Genomic DNA, 18,550 nt, shown 5'->3' with positions numbered 1-18,550 from the left:
GCCTAATTCCTACTCTAAAGTTCTTCACTACAATAGACAGTCTTCATTTTTCTAGGGGTAGTAAAACAAGCAGGACCCTGTGGAGTCCTCCGAGGTACAAATCCTTTCTGTGTCCCCTGTCTCCTATGGGGAATTTTGGGATTTTTATGCATGATCCACCTCAAAACTTTGCATGGTTCTGCAATAAACCTTTCTCTGCCCCAAACCCCAATGGTTCCCCTTGTTTGGCCTCACTGGGCATTGGACATGCTAATTTGTGTTTGAAAACAGTAGCATCTAAAATAGTTGGGTTCTTTGAAACTAGAGGGACCCTTCTGATCTGCAAATCCACCTTGTGTTAGAATGATCTTTTAAACAGACTCAGTCTGCCTGGGGTTCAGCTTCTTGCCTTTGAGAATAAAGGAAAATTTTGTTATTTCAAGGTCCTGATTTCCTTTTGCAGCTGGCAAAAATGAAACAAATGTGAGAAGACCTCTTGGAAATACATTCTTCCCTCCCTCTCTCCAGCTCAAATGCTAGTTTCCCTATGATGCTTTTCTACATCTGGGCCCATGCTTCCAGTGTCATGGTCTGGGTGCGGGTTTTAAAATAATTTCCAGACATGAGACAGAATGAGAGGGAAATAAAGTTTATTAGAGTGGGAGACGCTGTTAGAACAGCGGGCCAGCTCAAGGGAGAACCAACATTGAACAGGGGTCCTTAGTCCACTTTTATACCCAGGGTACAAGGAGTGGGATAGGGGTCTTGTGGGTCATTTGCTGATTGGATGAGGCATGTATACTGGGTGGGGAAGAGTAAGGCAAATACCTTCTCCCTATGGGGCAGGAGGGGAGACAGGTTATACTGTTCCATTAATAGTTACAACATGGGGGAGGGAAGGATGATAAGGGTCTGGTTTTTCCATTCCTGCATTCCAAGACCCTCCTTGGTTATCTGTTCTTTCATCGTTGGGTCACCACATCCAGGTTGTATGGAAAACTATCATTATTAGCTTACAGCACTTCATTGTTAGCTTTTTTGAAAATTCCATTATGCCCTATAGCACAGTAAATTATGTGTCCTATCTTTCCTGCTAAGATGCGAGCTCTTGGAGGGTAGGGTTTGATATCACCACATGGAATACACAGCATAATTTGTGATTAATGGAAGACTCGTAATATTACTTGCTTCCCACCTCACTGTAATCTTTCTCAGAGTTCAAAATGAGCCACTATATCTCTTCTGTGCTCTTACTTCTGTTCGTTCGAGTGAGACACACTAAGTGAAGTTCTGTGAGTCAGTTGCTAACTTAGTGAATAAGAAACTATAGGTGGAATGCCCTAGAGCAAAAGCCATTACAAAAAAGGGTTGTGTGGAACTGGAGGAATCAACCTGCCTGACTTCAGTCTCTACTACAAAGCCACAGTCATCAAGACAATATGGTACTGGCACAAAGGCAGAAATATAGAACAATGGAACAGAATAGAAAGCCCAGAGATAAATCCACGTACCCATGGACACCTTATCTTTGACAAAGGAGGCAAGAATATACAATGGAGAAAAAACAATCTCTTTAACAAGTGGTGCTGGGAAAACTGGTCAACCACTTGTAAAAGAATGAAACTAGAACACTTTCTAACACCATACACAAAAATAAACTCAAAATGGATTAAAGATCTAAATGTAAGATCAGAAACTATTAAACTCCTAGAGGAGAACATAGGCAAAACATTCTCTGACATAAACCACAGCAGGATCCTCTATGACCCACTCCCAGAATATTGGAAATAAAAGCAAAAATAAACAAATGGGACCTAATTAAACTTAAAAGCTTTTGCACAACAAAGGAAACTATAAGCAAGGTGAAAAGACAGCCTTCAGAATGGGAGAAAATAATAGCAAACAAAGCAACTGACAAAGAATTAATCTCAAAAATATACAAGCAACTCCTGCAGCTCAATTCCAGAAAAATAAACGACCCAATCAAAAAATGGGCCAAAGAACTAAACAGATATTTCTCCAAAGAAGACATACAGATGGCTAACAAACACATGAAAAGATGCTCAACATCACTCATTATCAGAGAAATGCAAATCAAAACCACAATGAGGTACCATCTCACGCCAGTCAGAATGGCTGCTATCCAAAAGTCTACAAGCAATAAATGCTGGAGAGGGTGTGGAGAAAAGGGAACCCTCTTACACTGTTGGTGGGAATGCAAACTAGTACAGCCACTATGGAGAACAATGTGGAGATTCCTTAAAAAACTGGAAATAGAACTGCCATATGACCCAGCAATCCCACTTCTGGGCATACACACTGAGGAAACCAGATCTGAAAGAGACACGTGCACCCCAATGTTCATCGCAGCACTGTTTATAATAGCCAGGACATGGAAGCAACCTAGATGTCCATTGGCAGACGAATCAATGAGAAAGCTGTGGTATATATACACAATGGAATATCACTCAGCCATTAAAAAGAATACATTGGAATCAGTTCTAATGAGGTGGATGAAACTGGAGCCTATTATACAGAGTGAAGTAAGCCATAAAGAAAAACACCAATACAGTATACTAATGCATATATATGGAATTTAGAAAGATGGTAACAATAACCCTGTATGTGAGACAGCAAAAGAGACACAGATGTATAGAACAGTCTTTTGGACTCTGTGGGAGAGGGTGAGGGTGGGATGATATGGGAGAATGGCATTGAAACATGTAAATTATCATATGTGAAACAAATCACCAGTCCAGGTTCAATGCATGAGACAGGGTGCTCAGGGCTGGTGCACTGGGATGACCCAGAGGGATGGGATGGGGAAGGAGGTGGGAGGGGGGTTCAGGATGGGGAACACATGTACACCCATGGAGGATTCAAGTCAATGTATGGCAAAACCAATACAATATTGTAAAGTAAAATAATAAATAAATTTTTTAAAAAAGTGTGAAGCAAAGCTATTAATGCTTGGTTGATTTCATTACATTAAGTCCTATAGAATTAACTATGTGACCCAAATGCCTCCCATGGTTCCTGCCATTTCAGAGGCAGTCTCTATATGAAGACTCAGATGCAAGCTATTTACATCTAAAGCAAGAAGAGAAGAGCTTTATTGTTAACATTTCTGTGTGTTGGTGGGAAAAGTCCAGGTATCATGCACAATTTATCTTTCAAAAAATGTCATTGAAACATCCCAAGTACATGAGCAAAACTGACCCAATCATATGATCAAAGAATAAAGGATGGCATGCCGGTCTGAATATGACAATAAGCCTCTCTTAAATGGTCAAAAAATACCACTTTCTTCTTGATAATGTAACCAAACAGGACCCTATGGGTTCTTCCCAAGGGACAGGCCCTCCCCCAAATCCTCTGCTTTAGCTCCTTTCTGAAGTACCTAGATAACAGTATTTGATGCACATTTCCTGAGTTGTTTTGCAGATGTGAAAAACCTCCCTTCTAATGGAAGAAGTTAACTACTTAATGACCATAAGGACACAGCCCCTGGCCTCCTGGAGGAAGGATTGACAAAGTTACCCTTGTGACACCACCTCCCTCCCTCATCTGGATTTTACAAATGTTTTGTCAAAAACCTTTGGTGAGCTCCAGGCTTTTGAGGGCTTGAGCAACCTGTCTCCTCGCAAGTATTACAAGGAAGAACAAAATCTGACTACAAGTTGTATGTGTTTCCTTTATTTTAAACTTCGCTTACAGTTGCTTTTGTTCACTGAAAGGATACTGTCTAATACATAATGGCCTACCTCAGGGAACCTTGTCGCTTTGCCTGAATATTAAACCAAAAGGCCTATGTTCAGAGACACATACTGATTCTGTCCACCTGTGGATGATGGCAAGAAAACAGAAATGAGCAAATCCACTCCTTGAGACTTCAACAGTACATGAACCAGTAACTTCCAGATGGACAAGCTGAATTTAGAAAAGGCAGAAGAATCAGAGATCAAATTGCCAACATCCCTTGGATCATAGAGAAAGCAAGAGAATTCCAGGAAAACATCTACTTCTGCTTCATTAACTACACTAAAGCCTTTGACTGTGTGGATCACAACAAACTGTGGAAAATTCTTTTTTTTTTTCCTGTTATTCTTTTTTTTTTCCATTTATTTTTATTAGTTGGAGGCTAATTGCTTTACAACATTGCAGTGGTTTTTGTCATACATTGAAATGAAATTCTTAAAGAGATGAGAATACCAGATCACCTTATCTGTCTCCTGAGAAACCTGTGTGCAGGTCAAGAAGCAACAATTAGAACCAGACATGGAACAATGGACTGGTTCAAAATTGGGAAAGGAGTACATCAAGGCTGTATATTGTCACCCTGCTTATTTAACTTATATGCAGAGTACATCATGCAAAATGCTGGGCTGGATGAAGCACAAGCTGGAATTAAGACTGCTGGGAGAAATATCAATAACCTCAGATATATAGAATATGATACCACTCTAATGGCAGAAAACAAAGAGGACCTAAAGAGCCTCTTGATGAAGGTGAAAGAGGAGAGTGAAAAAGCTGACTTAAAACTCAACATTCAAAAAACCAAGATCATGGCATCTGGTCCCATCACTTCATTGCAAATAGATGGGGAAAAAGTGGAAACAGTAGCAGATTTTATTTTTTGGCATTCCAAAATTACTGCAGACAGTGATTGCAGCCATGAAATGAAAAGATGCTTGCTCCTTGGAAAAAAACCTATGACAAACCTAGACAGTATATTAAAAACCAGAGACATCACTTTGCTAACAAAGGTCCATAGAATCAATGGTTTTTGCAGTAGTTCCAGAAAAACCAGACTACAGGTTTTTCCAGTAGTCATGTACGGGTGTGAGAGTTGGACCATAAAGAAGGCTGAGCACCAAAGAGTTGATGCTTTCGAACTGTGGTGCTGGAGAAGACTCTTGAGAGTCCCTTGGACAGCAAGGAGATCAAACCAGTTCAATCCTAAAGGAAATCAACCCTGAATATTCACTGGAAGGACTGATGCTGAAGCTGAAGCTCCAATACTTTGGCCACCTGATGCGAAGAGCTGACTCATTGGAAAAGACCCTGATGCTGGGAAAGATTGAGGGCAGGAGGAGAAGGAGGTGACAGAGGATGAGATGGTTGGATGGCATCACCAACTCAATGGACATGAGTTTGAGCAAACTCTGGGAGATAGTGAAGGACAGGGAAGCCTGGCATGCTGCAGTTCATGGGGTCACAAAGAGTCAGACATGACTTAGCAACTAAACAACAACTCCCTGAGGCTTCGATTTCAGGAGATATTTGTAAGATTAATGGTCGTTTTACTTTACTTCCTCACCTCCTCCTGCTCTGTGTTCTATTTTTTAAAAATGGCATCCAGACCCCAATAAAATGGTTATTTTGAGACATTAGTCTTCCATCTTCTGGGTCTGCTGACTTTTCAAATAAAGTCATTACTCCTTACCTCATCTCCTGACTTATTGGCCTGATGTGTGGCAAGCACAGTGAACTTGAACTCGGCACCACATGGATTGCAATAAACCTTTCTCTGCTCCAAACTCCAATGTTTCAGTTTGTTTGGTCTCACTATGCATTGGGCACATGAACTTGCATTAACAGTTTGTTTTCTCCACTAAAGTGAAAGTGTTAGTTGCTCAGTCATGTCTGACTCTTTGCAACCCCATGGACTGTAGCCTGCCAGGCTCCTCTGTCCATGGAATTCTCCAGGCAAGAATACTGGAGTGGGTAGCCATTTCCTTCTCCAAGGGATCTACTAGAATGTAGCTATACTGTTACCAAGTCCAAGCTCACTCTGCTTGCTGCAGGCCAAAGAATTGGAGATGAGGTGTTGAAACAAGGAATATGATTTTATTCAGAGACCTGGCTAACCAAGATGGCAGACTAATGTCTCAAAATAACCATCTTATTGGGGTCTGGATGCCAGGTTCTTTTATAGATCAGAGATGGAGGGAGGTGAGGAAACAAAGTAAAAAGGCCATTAATCTTGCAAATATCTCCTAACATGGCAGCCTTAGGGAAGGGATGTGTTAATTTCTGTTTTCTTGCAGCCATCCACAGGTGGACAGGGTCAGGACGTCCCCCTTAACATAGGCACTTTGAATTAATATTTAGGCAGAAGGGCAGAGTTCTCGGAGGCAGGTCATCATGTATGATTATAATAACAAAAGCAATGAAAAGTAAGTCAAACAAAGAGTTCCAACAAGGAGTCAAAATTGGCTTTTCCCTACAATAATATAACAACAGAAACCACATCTATTTTTGCCTACCACTTTATCCTTAGTGGCTTTCCTGGTGGCTCAGACAGTAAAGAATATGCCTGCAATGCAGGAAGACCCAGGTTCAATCCTGGGTCTGGAAGATCCCCTGGAGAAGGGAATGGCAACCCACCCCAGTATTTTTGCCTGGGAAATCCCATGGACAGAGGAGCCTGGTGGGCTACAGTCCATGGGGGTCGCAAAGAATCAGACAGTACTGGGCAACTAACACTTTTACTTTTTAACACTTTTTTTTAATCCCTAGTGTCCCAAACATTGTTTGGGTCTTGTTAAGCCCTTAAGAAATACTTTGGAAAGAATCAGCAAATGAAATTTCTAATAAGAGACATGAATTTTCTGACACACAGTGTCAATTCATAAATACTTGCCTTTGTGCATGCTATTTTCCCTGCCTGGAACATCCTTCAGTATATTAATCTGCCCCTCATCTGTTTAATAGTTACCTATATTTCCTTCAAGATTCAAGATATAAGATAAGCATTATCTCCTTTGTACAACTTTCCTTGATGTCTCCACATGATTTTAGATGCTTTTTACCCTGTAATCCCATCACATTTTGTACCTGCCTCTATTTAAGGACTTTTATATTATTGTGCAGATATCTGTGCATATGTCTTCTTTAACTACTAGATCAAAAAGTCATTAAGAGCATGAGCTGTATCTTATCTCTGTAGTTCAGCACATATCCCAAAGTATATAATAGTACTCATATAAACATGTTGAATGATTCAACTGAATGAGATAAAATCTAGCTAAATTCAATAAGTACTTTTTTCTCCTATTCAAATAATCTGTGAAACTTTTTTATTGTATTATATATTATACATTTTTATATAAGGATAATGAATATAACAGTGAACATATTTACCCATATCTTCATTAATCAGTAAGATGTCATTAATAGAAATAGTTTCCTATATATCCATGTCTGAAAAAAAAATGGAAAATATCTCATCACTGTTTACATTATTTTGAGTTGGACTCTGTTCATCTTTTCTGTATTGTTTCAAAATTGAAAAAGCAGGTAATGAGCTTTGCCTGTATTTTTATGGTTGTCCTGAGATCACAAGATGAAACAAGGGAAGGCTTGGTTCTAAATTGTACTAAAAAATAGCCTTGCAAGCTTTGGTCAGATATTTCTAAAAAGTTGTCCTTTAATTTTCCTATGGAACCTGGATACTGTTTCTAAGGGTCAAAATAATGATAAGAATGCTGTAGAACCAAACTTCCTGAGAAATTCTGAGTGTTCTTTAGACTTAATCCAATTTGTGCTTTTCATGTCTCAACAAGATGATGCTGTGAAAGTGCTGCACTTAGTTCAGTTCAGTTCAGTCACTCAGTCATGTCCGACTCTTTGCGACCCCATGGACTGCAGCACACCAGGCCTCCCTGTCCATCACCAACTCCCAGAGTTTACCCAAACTCATGTCCATTGAGTTGGTGATGCCATCCAACCATCTCATCCTCTGTCGTCCCCTTCTTCTATGGCTTTTAATCTTTCCCAGCATCAGGGTCTTTTCCGATGAATCAGTTCTTTGCATCAGGTGGCCAAGTACTGGAGTTTTAGCTTCAGCATCAGAACTTCCAATGAATATTCAGGACTGATTTCCTTTAGGATGGACTGGTTGGATCTCCTTGCTGTCCAAGGGACTCTCAAGAGTCTTTTCCAACACCACCCAGTTCAAAAGCATCAATTCTTCAGTGCTCAGCTTTCTTTATAGTCCAACTCTCACATCCATACATGACTACTGGAAAAACCATAACTTTGACTAGATGGACCTTTGTTGGCAAAGTAATGTCTCTGCTTTTTAATATGCTGTCTAGGTTGGTCATAACTTTTCTTCCAAGGAGCAAGTGTCTTTTAATTTCATGGCTGAAGTCACCATCTGCAGTGATTTTGGAGCCCAAGAAAATAAAGTTTTCACTGTTTCCATTGCTTCCCCATCTATTTTGCCATGAAGAGATGGGACCAGATGTCATGATCTTAGTTTTCTGAATGTTGAGTTTTAAAGTCAACTTTTTCACTTCCTCTTTCACTTTCATCGAGAGGTTCTTTAGTTCTTCGCTTTCTGCCATAAGGGTGGTTTCATCTGCATATCTGAGGTTATTGATATTTCTCCTGGAAATCTTGATTCCAGCTTGCACTTTATCCAGTCCAGTCCAGCATTTCTCATGATGTACTCTGCATATAAATTAAATAAGCAGGGTGACAATATACAGCCTTGATGTACTCCTTTCCTAATTTGGAACCAGTCTGTTGTTCCATGTCTAGTTCTAACTGTTGCTTCCTGACCTGCATACAGATTTCTCAGGAGGCAGGTCAGGTGGTCTGGTATTCCCATCTCTTTAAAAATTTTCCACAGTTTGTTGTGATCCACACAGTCAAAGGCTTTGGCATAGTCAATGAAGCAGAAGTAGATGTTTTTCTGGAATTCTCTTGCTTTTTTGATGATCCAGCGGATGTTGGCAATTTGATCTCTGGTTCTTCTGCCTTTTCTAAATCCAGCTTGAACAACTGGAAGTTCATGGTTCACGAATTGTTGAAGCCTGGCTTGGAGAATTTTGAGCATACTTTGTTAGCGTGTGAGATGAGTGCAATTGTGCACTTGATATGCCAGCAAATTTGGAAAATTCAGCAGTGGCCACAGGACTGGAAAAGATCAGTTTTCATTCTAATTACCCAAAGAAAGGCAATGCCAAAGAATGCTCAAACTACTGCACAATTGCACTCATCTCACACACTAGCAAAGTAATGCTCAAAATTCTCCAAGCCAGGCTTCAACAGTACGTGAACTGTGAACTTCCAGATGTTCAAGCTGCATTTAGAAAAGACAGAGGAACCAGAGATCAAATTGCCAACATCCACTGGATCATAGAAAAAGCAAGAGAATTCCAGAAAAACATCTACTTCTGCTTCATTGACTATGCTAAAGCCTTTGACTGTGTGGATCACAACAAACTGTGGAAAATTCTTAAAGAGATGGGAATACCAGACCACCTTACCTGCCTCCTGAGAAATCTGTATGCAGGTCAAGAAGCAACAGTTAGAACTGGACATGGAACAACGGACTGGTTCCAAATCGGGAAAGGAGTACATCAAGGCTGTATATTGTCACCCTGCTTATTTAACTTATATGCAGAGTACATCATGCAAAATGCCAGGCTGGATGAAGCACAAGCTGGAATCAAGATTGCCAGGAGAAATATCAATAACCTCAGATACACAGATGACACCACCCTTATGGCAGAAAGTGAAGAGGAACTAAAGAGCTTCTTGATGAAAGTGAAAGAGGAGAGTGAAAAAGTTGGCTTAAAACTCAACATTCAAAAAACTAAGATCATGGCATCCGGTCCCATCACTTCATGGCAAATAGATGGGGAAATGATGGAAACAGTGAGAGACTTTATTTTCTTCCAAAATCACTGTAGATGGTGACTTCAGCCATGAAATTAAAAGAAGTTTGCTCCTTGGAAGAAAATCTATGACCAAGCTAGACAGAATATTATGAAGCAAAGGCATTATTTGCCAACAATGGTGCATATAGTCAAAGCTATGGATTATGTAGTAGTCATGTATGGATGTGAGAGTTGGACCATAAAGAAAGCTGAGTGCTGAAGAATTGATGCCTTTGAACTGTGGTGCTGGAGAAGACTCTTGAGAGTCCCTTGGACAGCAAAGAGATCAAACCAGTCCATCCTAAAGGAAATCAGTCCTGAATATTTACTTTAAGGATTGAAGCTGAAGCTGAGGCTCCAATACTTTGGCCACCTGATGAGAAGAACTGACTCACTGGAAAAGACCCTGATGCTGGGAAACATTGAAGGCAGGAGGAGAAGGAGGTGACTGAGGATGAGATGGTTGGATGGCATCACCGACTCAATGGACATGAGTTTGAACAAGCTACAGGAGTTAGTGATGGATCTGGCATGCTGTTGTCCATGAGGTTGCAAAGAGTCAGACACCACCGAGTGACAGAACTGAACTAAACTGAACAAGATAGGTAGCAGCTATATTATCAAAACGAGAAAGCAGATAATTTGTGTCTTGCAAAAGGTCACTAGATGAATAAATTATGGGGTGATAAATAGTATCAAGCTTTCATTTTAAGATTTGAACCTAAGTTTCCCTCTGGACCCACGTTCTTGGGTCCATCATGAAGTATTTACTGTGTAAGGGAACCACTAACTTCATCATGCTTATGAATATCTGTACCTCCTCTGTTCTGTCCTTCAAAACAAGCACAAGGGCATTCTTCATAGACTCCTGTCTTATTAAACTCCACTTTCTTGTCCAATTCAGATTAAAATGAAAGACCTAATGGCTATCTTTTTCTACTTATCCAACTCTATTTTCAGGTGAGTAATCTCTTGGTCTGCTTCATCTTCTGCCCTCCTTAATCAGCATCATCCCTTCTTCATATTTCAATATTCTCATCGTCCCTTCTCCTTTCTTCTCTTTTCTATTCCTCTTCCAAAACTTAAACTTCTTCTCTCTTCTAATTTCCTTTTATTACTTAGCTTCTCCACTATCCTGTTCTCCTCATTCTTTCTGTTTTCTTTCTCCTCTGTTAGTCTCAATCTCTGTATCTGTTTATTTCCCTTTTGGCCTATCACTCTTCCCTCTAGCTTTTCTTCCATTTTCTTACTGCCTTTTATCCATCCATATCTCATCATCTTCACATCTCTCCAGCCACCTCATTCCATACATTCTCTCTTCTATTTACACCTACTTCACTCTATTCTTTCCATAGTTGTGTACATGCTCATTTCCTCTTCAAACTCTTTTATGCAGTTTATTACAAGTGTATCTCTCTTCTATCTATTTCTCCACTTATCTCTATCTCTTCAAACTCCCCTTCATACATTATAACCATTCATATTTCTACTCTTTCCAGTCCTCCCCACCTCCTTTTCAACATTTATATCTAATTTCATGTCTTTTCATGCAGTGCGAGAAGAGATATCCCTCCTTCTTTACAAGGAAAATGTTCACTATAGTTTGGATACCATCTCCTGACAATTTTCTCTGGAAACCTGATGCCAGAAAAACCCTATTTCTACTGTATCTTCAATCTTTGACTTTCTAGTAGCCACTTCTAGCAACCTCACAAATATGTGCCAGTCTCTGCATTAAAAAAATAACTATTTCCTTTACTCCTGCATAAATTAATTATATACACATCCCTTTCATTTTCAAGCACATTCCCAGAAAGCATTTTCTATGTTTACTACCTCTATGCCAAGTCCTAAAAACTCATTATTGCACTAATCATTTCACTGAAACACTGTATGTGAAGAACACCAATGTCTTCCATGTTACCAAACATAATGCTGCTGCTGCTGCTGCTGCTGCTAAGTCGCTTCAGTCGTGTCCGACTCTGTGCGACCCCATAGACGGCAGCCCACCAGGCTCCCCTGTCCCTGGGATTCTCCAGCCAAGAACACTGGAGTGGGTTGCCATTTCCTTCTCCTATGAGTGAAACTGAAAAGTGAAAGTGAAGTCGCCTAGTCGTGTCTGACTCGTAGCCACCCCATAGACTGCAGCCTACCAGGCTCCTCCATCCATGGGGTTTTCCAGGCAAGAGTACTGGAGTAGGGTGCCATTGCCTTCTCCACCAAACCTAATACATACTTTCAATTCTCTATATTACTAGATATCTTTGTAATAGTCAACAATATTGTAGAGATGCATAAGTAATAGTAAAGAGCATAAATTTGCAACCAAACTGCCAAAGTATGCAGGATCAACCATTTACTACTTAGGTGACACTGGAAAATGTTCTTACTAGCTCTGTGTCTCAGATTCCTTATTTGTAATGTTGGAATAACAGTAAGTAGAATGAGTATAACAGTCCCTGGCACATTGTAAGCACTATATTGATGGCAACTACTGTACTTTATTATGCTATTATTGTGTTATTATTATTGATGACTTCATCTTTTTGAAACTATTTACTCCTTTGATATATTAGTCAAAATGGATTTGATCAATATGTAGTAATAATCATAAAATATCAGTGTCCTAAAACAACAAAGTCTTATTTCTCATTCATACTATTTATCTATCTCAGGTTGTGGGGAGGGATGTTCTCTTCTGTTATCTTCAATAAGGGACACAAAATAATAGAGCCAAGATCACCTGGCATAATGCTACTCACCATGGCCAGGGGAGAGGAACATAGAAACTCATGTGCTGGCTCTTAAAAGTTTCCAATCTTTCTAATAGATAAACAACAAGACCTACTGAACAGCACAGGGAATGCTATTCAATATCCTGTAATAGCCTATAGTATCAAAGAATCTGAATATATATATATATTTATGAATCAGTTATGAATCATATATATATATGAATCACTTTGCTGTACACCTGAAACTAACACATTATAAATCAACTATACTTTTTAAAAAGATAAATGAACTTTAACACCAGTGCTGCAAATTGATTGAGCAAAATGATACTTAGTTTTATGAATTAAAAAGAACAATATTCTAGTTCCTGAGTGATCATAGTGTTTCCAAAGTGTACTGATATGGAAACAATTATAACAGATTCCACTAATCACAAAACTTTTGAACAGAGATGAACATTTTAAAATGTACATCTTAAATAAAGTTTCCAATCCTTCCTCAGAAATCACACATGTTATTTCCACTCACATTTGGTTAGCCAAAGCCAGTCATTTGTCCAAGGCTCTATGAAAGTGAAATACTAACTAACACATACCCAGAGGGAAGCAAACTGGAAATAATGGAAGTAGCAGGATTGACCACCACACTTAGCTTTCAAGATATTACACACTAGTAGTTCTATTAACACCTTCCTTTCTTTTTCTTCTTGTTCTCCTTCATAGGTTCTTCTTTCTTCCCTTCTGCTTTAATGATAGTAATGCTACATGATTGAATGCTTGGCATGATTTTCCTCTCACTGTATATACTTTCCGGAAGTGATCACACCCACATACATGGTTGTACCATCATACTGACAATACCAAACTTTACCTCTCTTGCTTGTGTCTCTATCCTGGTCTACGACTTGAATATTCAACGGCTATTAGACTTCTGCCTCTGGATAATCTACAATCTTCTTAAACTTATCTTGCCCACAATTAGCCTCACAGATTTATTCTATCTAAACTTTTCCTGAATCTCACGTGATGTACCCCAGTTTGTAACACCATCATTCACCATTGTCCTTGGGTACCTTCTACCTTGGCTCCTCCTCTTTGCTCTCATTCTGACATCGGTAGTTTCTACTATTTCCTCAGTGTACCTCCCCTTCTCCATCTTAATCCATTGCTCTGAACTGGAGTTTCACCACTCCTCATCTAAACTGTTTAAGCTGCCTCCTAACCAGCTTCCCTATTTCCAGTCTTGTTCCCTTAAAATGCACCCTTTGCTCAGTAACTAGGGTACCATATATAACATTAAAAAAACCTGACCACCTCATTTTCTTGTTTATAATATACCATTCAATTTCCTGCAACTGCTCAATTGGTTTTCTCTGCCTGGATGTCCCTCCTCTCTTCCCTCCACTTTCCACCTACAGTTTTCTTGACTACATTTCCAATAAAACAAAACTGAATGCCAATACTAATAATCAGGAATGTAGGTGTTAATCTCATCCAGCGACTCTCTTTTCAACTTGATCCAAAAAAATGAGTTAGATGACCCTTTTCTTTCATAATTACTCATAACTTTATCATTTCAGTTAATTTTTCTGTGATTATGTACTAGGCATCTCCCTACTAATTGTCTTAAGATCATATCATCAATGTCTGCATACCCAGGACCTAGTCCAGGGCCATGTATGTATTAGGAAGTCAAAACATGTTTGGTGAATAAATAAATGAATTAATGACTACTACTAATCTTCCATCAAAAATTTTTCTCCCTCCACTGTCTTTGCTCTACTTCTCTATGTCTTCTTTTCTTTCTTCTCATTCACCTCATACTTTTCTCCAAATTCTCCTTTTTCTTTTAGGATATTCTAATATCTAGCCTTTTAATTTTATCTCCCCCCCTTTTTTTTCTTTTACCAAATTTTCTATTCTATTTCTCTCCTCTCATAGCCTCTCTTTTCTTTACCCATTTGTTCTTGAATGATTTATGTGTGTGTGTAGAAAAGATCTGGGAGTACACCAATAAAATAAATATATATGTTAATTTTATTGACCTCATCTCCACATTATTCTTCCCACTTCTACCCATTTCCCTTTTCTCCATGATTCTCTCCTCTACTCTCTCAGCTCCTCTTCATTAATTCAACTTTTCTCTTAACAATTCACTCACTATCTATTTTTCCTTGTCCATCTTCTTGTCTCTCAGAAAAAATAAATAGTAATTTTAAAGTAAAGAAAGACTAGCATATACCATATAGGCAGGCACACTTCATGTATTCATCACATGTTTATCAGGCTTGTATTATTTGAGATTCATTGTGTATAATAACAAATGCATAAACTTGATATACCACAGAGCCTGTGCTGAAAGATCACATTATTTCCCATTCAATAAATGTTCACTAAGTTAAAATTGATACCCGTTAATGTAGGAGAGAGCTTTAGGAAGTGACAAATGACAGCAGAGAAACTAGTAAAATCAAAAAACAAGAACCAAGAAAGTTTTTCAGTGTTGGAGCAAAGAATCTTACTGAACTGGAAATGCATTTAAAGTTATTCATTTTAAAAGCAAAATTTCCTTACCTAAAAACTCTAATGATAATAATGAGTCATGAAAAACATAAAAATTGTTATAGTTTTTATACTTTAGGAGTAGAAAAGTATGAAATATATATATTTCCACATATGTATATGTGTGGAAAAGTATATATATTCTTTTTTTTTTTTTTTAATTTTTATTAGTTGGAGGCTAATTACTTTACATCATTACAGTAGTTTTTGTTATACATTGATATGAATTAGCCATGGATTTACATGTATTCCCCATCCCAGTCCCCCCTGCCACCTCCCTCTCCACCCGATCCCTCTGGGTCTTCCCAGTGCACCAGGCCCGAGCACTTGTCTCATGTACCCAACCTGAGCTGGTTATCCGTTTCAATAATATATATATTCTTTATGTATATATATAACATATATATTCTTAAGTTTTTTGGAAATTCATATATTTCTCAGCATTCCCATGCAATGTGGCATGACAAATATGTTGCTACAATTTTGCATTTATATGTATAACATTGTATTTTTCAGAAAATAGCTAACATCTCACTTGATTCTCATAGTTCTGCACCAAACAGATAGACTATTGCTGCAGGTAAACCTAGATGCTATTCTGTCACTGTGTTCATGCCTGTGTATGTGGTTGTGAGTCTGTGCATTTAAGTACCCTTGACTTTGTACAGGGCTTCCCTGGTGGCTCAGATGGTAAAGAATCTGCCTGCAATGCAGGAGACCCAGGTTCAATCCCTGGGTCAGAAAGATCCCCTGAAGAAGGGAATGGCAACCCACTCCAGTATTCTTGCCTGGAGAATTCCATGGACAGAGGAGCCTGGTGGGCTATAGTCCATGGGGTCACAGAGAATCGGACATGACTGAGAAACTTTCATTTTCACTTCACTTTCATTTTGACTGTGTATATGCCTGTGTATTACATGTCTCTGAGTATACATAAACATTTATACATTGTGAAAGTATATCTCTGTGTGTCTAAAAATGTTCATATGGCCAATTCTCTATTTTTCATTGAAATAGAGTTGCTTTGAAATATTGTGTTAGTTTCAGGTGTACAGCAAAGTGATTCAGTTACATATATATATATTTTTCAGATTATTTTCCATTATTATAAGATATTGAGTATAGTTTCCCATGCTGTAACAATGTCCTTGTTTTTTTTTAATCTACTTTATATATAGTAGTGTGTATCTGTTAATCTCAAACACAAACTCCTTATTTATCCCTTTCACCTCCATTTCAACCCTTCTGGTAACCATAAGTTTGTTTTCTATGTCTGTGAGTCTATTTCTGTTTTGTATATAGATTCATTTGTATTATTTTTTAGATTCCACATATAAGTGATATCATATAATATTTATCTTTCTCTGTCTGACTTACTTCACTTAGTATATTTTCTAGGTCCATCCATGCTCTTGCAAATGGCAGTATTTCATTATATTTTTATGGCTGATTAATGTTCCATTAATTGTGTGTGTGTATGTGTGTGTATCACATCTTCTTAAAGCAATCATCTGTTAATGGACACTTGTGTTGTTTCCATGTTTTGGCTATTGTAAATAGTGCTGCTATGAACATAGGGGTGCATGTATCTTTTCAAATTATAATTTTGTCCAGGTATATGCCCAGGAGTGGGATTGCTGGGTCATATGGTAGCTCTATGTTCAGTTTTTTAAGGAACCGCCATATTGCTCTCCATAGTAACTGTCCTATATACATACCCACCAACAGTGTAGGAGGGTTCTCTTTCCTCCACAACCTTTCCAGAACTTATTAATTTATAGACTTTTTAATGATAGCCATTCTGATCAGTATGAGATGATACCTCATTGTGGTTTTGATTTGCATTTCTCTGATAATTAGTGAGTGATGATGAGCAGTTTCATGTGCTTGTTAGCCAACCCTGTGTTTATATGTGTATATATAATATTATGTCTATAAGTGCACACACCTGTAACTGTGTTAGGAAATGTATGTCTCTATGTGCATTTATAATTTGTAAGTTTGCTTTCAACCCTGGTCCTACCCCCATGATACTTTAGATGAGCCGGGCACTCTCTGACCTCATCGTGTAGAGGAGGGTTCCATTGTCCACCAGTCTGAGCAGCTTGTTAGGTGTGGTCATGTTATGGGCCACTGATTTCTTGCCATTGTGGAAGAAGGTGTCAGGGGTCCAGATCTTACTAGCCAGGAGATTATTCAGTGGAAGGATCTTCATGGGTCCATCAAATTTCAGTCTTTCATCATGCCATGTCTGTCGAAAAAATACATCAATGGTGTACTCCTAAGGACAAAAAGAGAGAACAACATTTCAGCAGAGTTCTGGTGAGGATCCACAGTGCCCTTAGCAAATATTAATTACTTTGCAGTATTTCCTCTAATGCAGAGAAGCAGCAACCTATTGACAGTAGTTACTGGCAAGTAGGGCAAATGACTATGATTGAGAAATAATGTCATGGTAATCAATAAGTACATAAATAATATGTCTGGGAAGATTTCACTTAGGAAGATCACTGCCAATGCTGCCCTGCACATCATACAACCTGAACACAAGACTTTGCCTTATGAAAAGGCAAGAGCTCCCTTCTCTATGCAGTGGCATCTCTAATAAGAGCAAACTCCTAACCTTGTCTCTTCTACTAAATGATCCCATATGAACATCAAAAGCCAATATAACAACTGCCATAAAACTAAAACCTTAAATTTTAAAACACATTTCATTTGATTCTCAAACTAACAGTGTTATCTAATGAGTTAATATCTTATTATCTTTAATAAGTAAAGCACTCTTACAGATAAGGAAAAAACAAACACACAAATAGAAAAAAGGATAAATGACATGAACAGAAAAATTCATGAAACAGGTAGAAATTGCTAATAAACATGGAGAAAATTTTCAAAATTGCTGTTCATCTAAATACAAATTCAAATAACAAAAACATTACTGGCATTGGTAACAGCAGATTAAATCATTTGGATATATCTTCTTGTAGTTATTAATCATAAAATTTGAACCAAAACATATAGATAGTTAGACAATTTGAAACCAATGGGAAATGACTGAAAGCAGACAAAAATGAGGAAAGTTTACTGTTGAAAGATAGCAGCAGCAACAGGTTAAAATTGCATTTGTGGCTTTCTTTTCTATAGGTGGTCTCCCAAACCTAGAATTTCTGTGTCTGATATCACAGCCTTAACGGCTCAAAGTGGATAATAATCTGGAATCTTAGGAGTAGGAATCCTGGAAGCAAGAGAGTCACTGAGGGGATGGTAACTCAAACCCCAGGATATACTTTGCCCCAAATCCTGGCTGACCACTACATACAAATGAAAACTCTGGGGCTCTGGAAAAAAGGCAGACAGAAACAATAAGGGAATCCTCCAGTAAATGAAAGATGATAAATCTGTGGTGGGTGATGTTTGTGCATTTGGCAGAAATCAGAAAAATTATTGGCTTAATATACCTCAGAAGAAAGAGCTCAAAGTTGACCAAAGAACTGAAAATTCAGGGGGAAGCCTTGAGATAAAACAAAAATCATTGAAAGGGTAAGTCTGAAATTCTGAGTACAAACTGCCCAAATCTTTGGCCACTAAACTACACAA

The 18,550-nt window shown here is 38.4% G+C and overlaps 1 protein-coding gene across 2 annotated transcripts in view; it reads right to left on the bottom strand.

The window, feature by feature from the left end:
* GABRA3 (gamma-aminobutyric acid type A receptor subunit alpha3) overlaps positions 1-18,550 on the bottom strand; it is a 237,272-nt gene that overhangs the window by 59,235 nt on the left and 159,487 nt on the right. For both annotated transcript variants that reach the window (XM_070462787.1, XM_070462786.1), the window contains exon 5: positions 17,011-17,231. In XM_070462787.1, coding sequence (XP_070318888.1) covers positions 17,011-17,231 — 221 coding nt within the window. The remainder of the gene's footprint in view (positions 1-17,010; positions 17,232-18,550) is intronic.

Source organism: Odocoileus virginianus, unplaced genomic scaffold, assembly GCF_023699985.2.
Source record: "Odocoileus virginianus isolate 20LAN1187 ecotype Illinois unplaced genomic scaffold, Ovbor_1.2 Unplaced_Scaffold_13, whole genome shotgun sequence".
Taxonomy (NCBI): domain Eukaryota; kingdom Metazoa; phylum Chordata; class Mammalia; order Artiodactyla; family Cervidae; genus Odocoileus; species Odocoileus virginianus.
The sequence above is the reverse complement of the archived record's forward strand: the minus strand, read 5'-3'. Positions and strand labels throughout refer to the sequence as shown.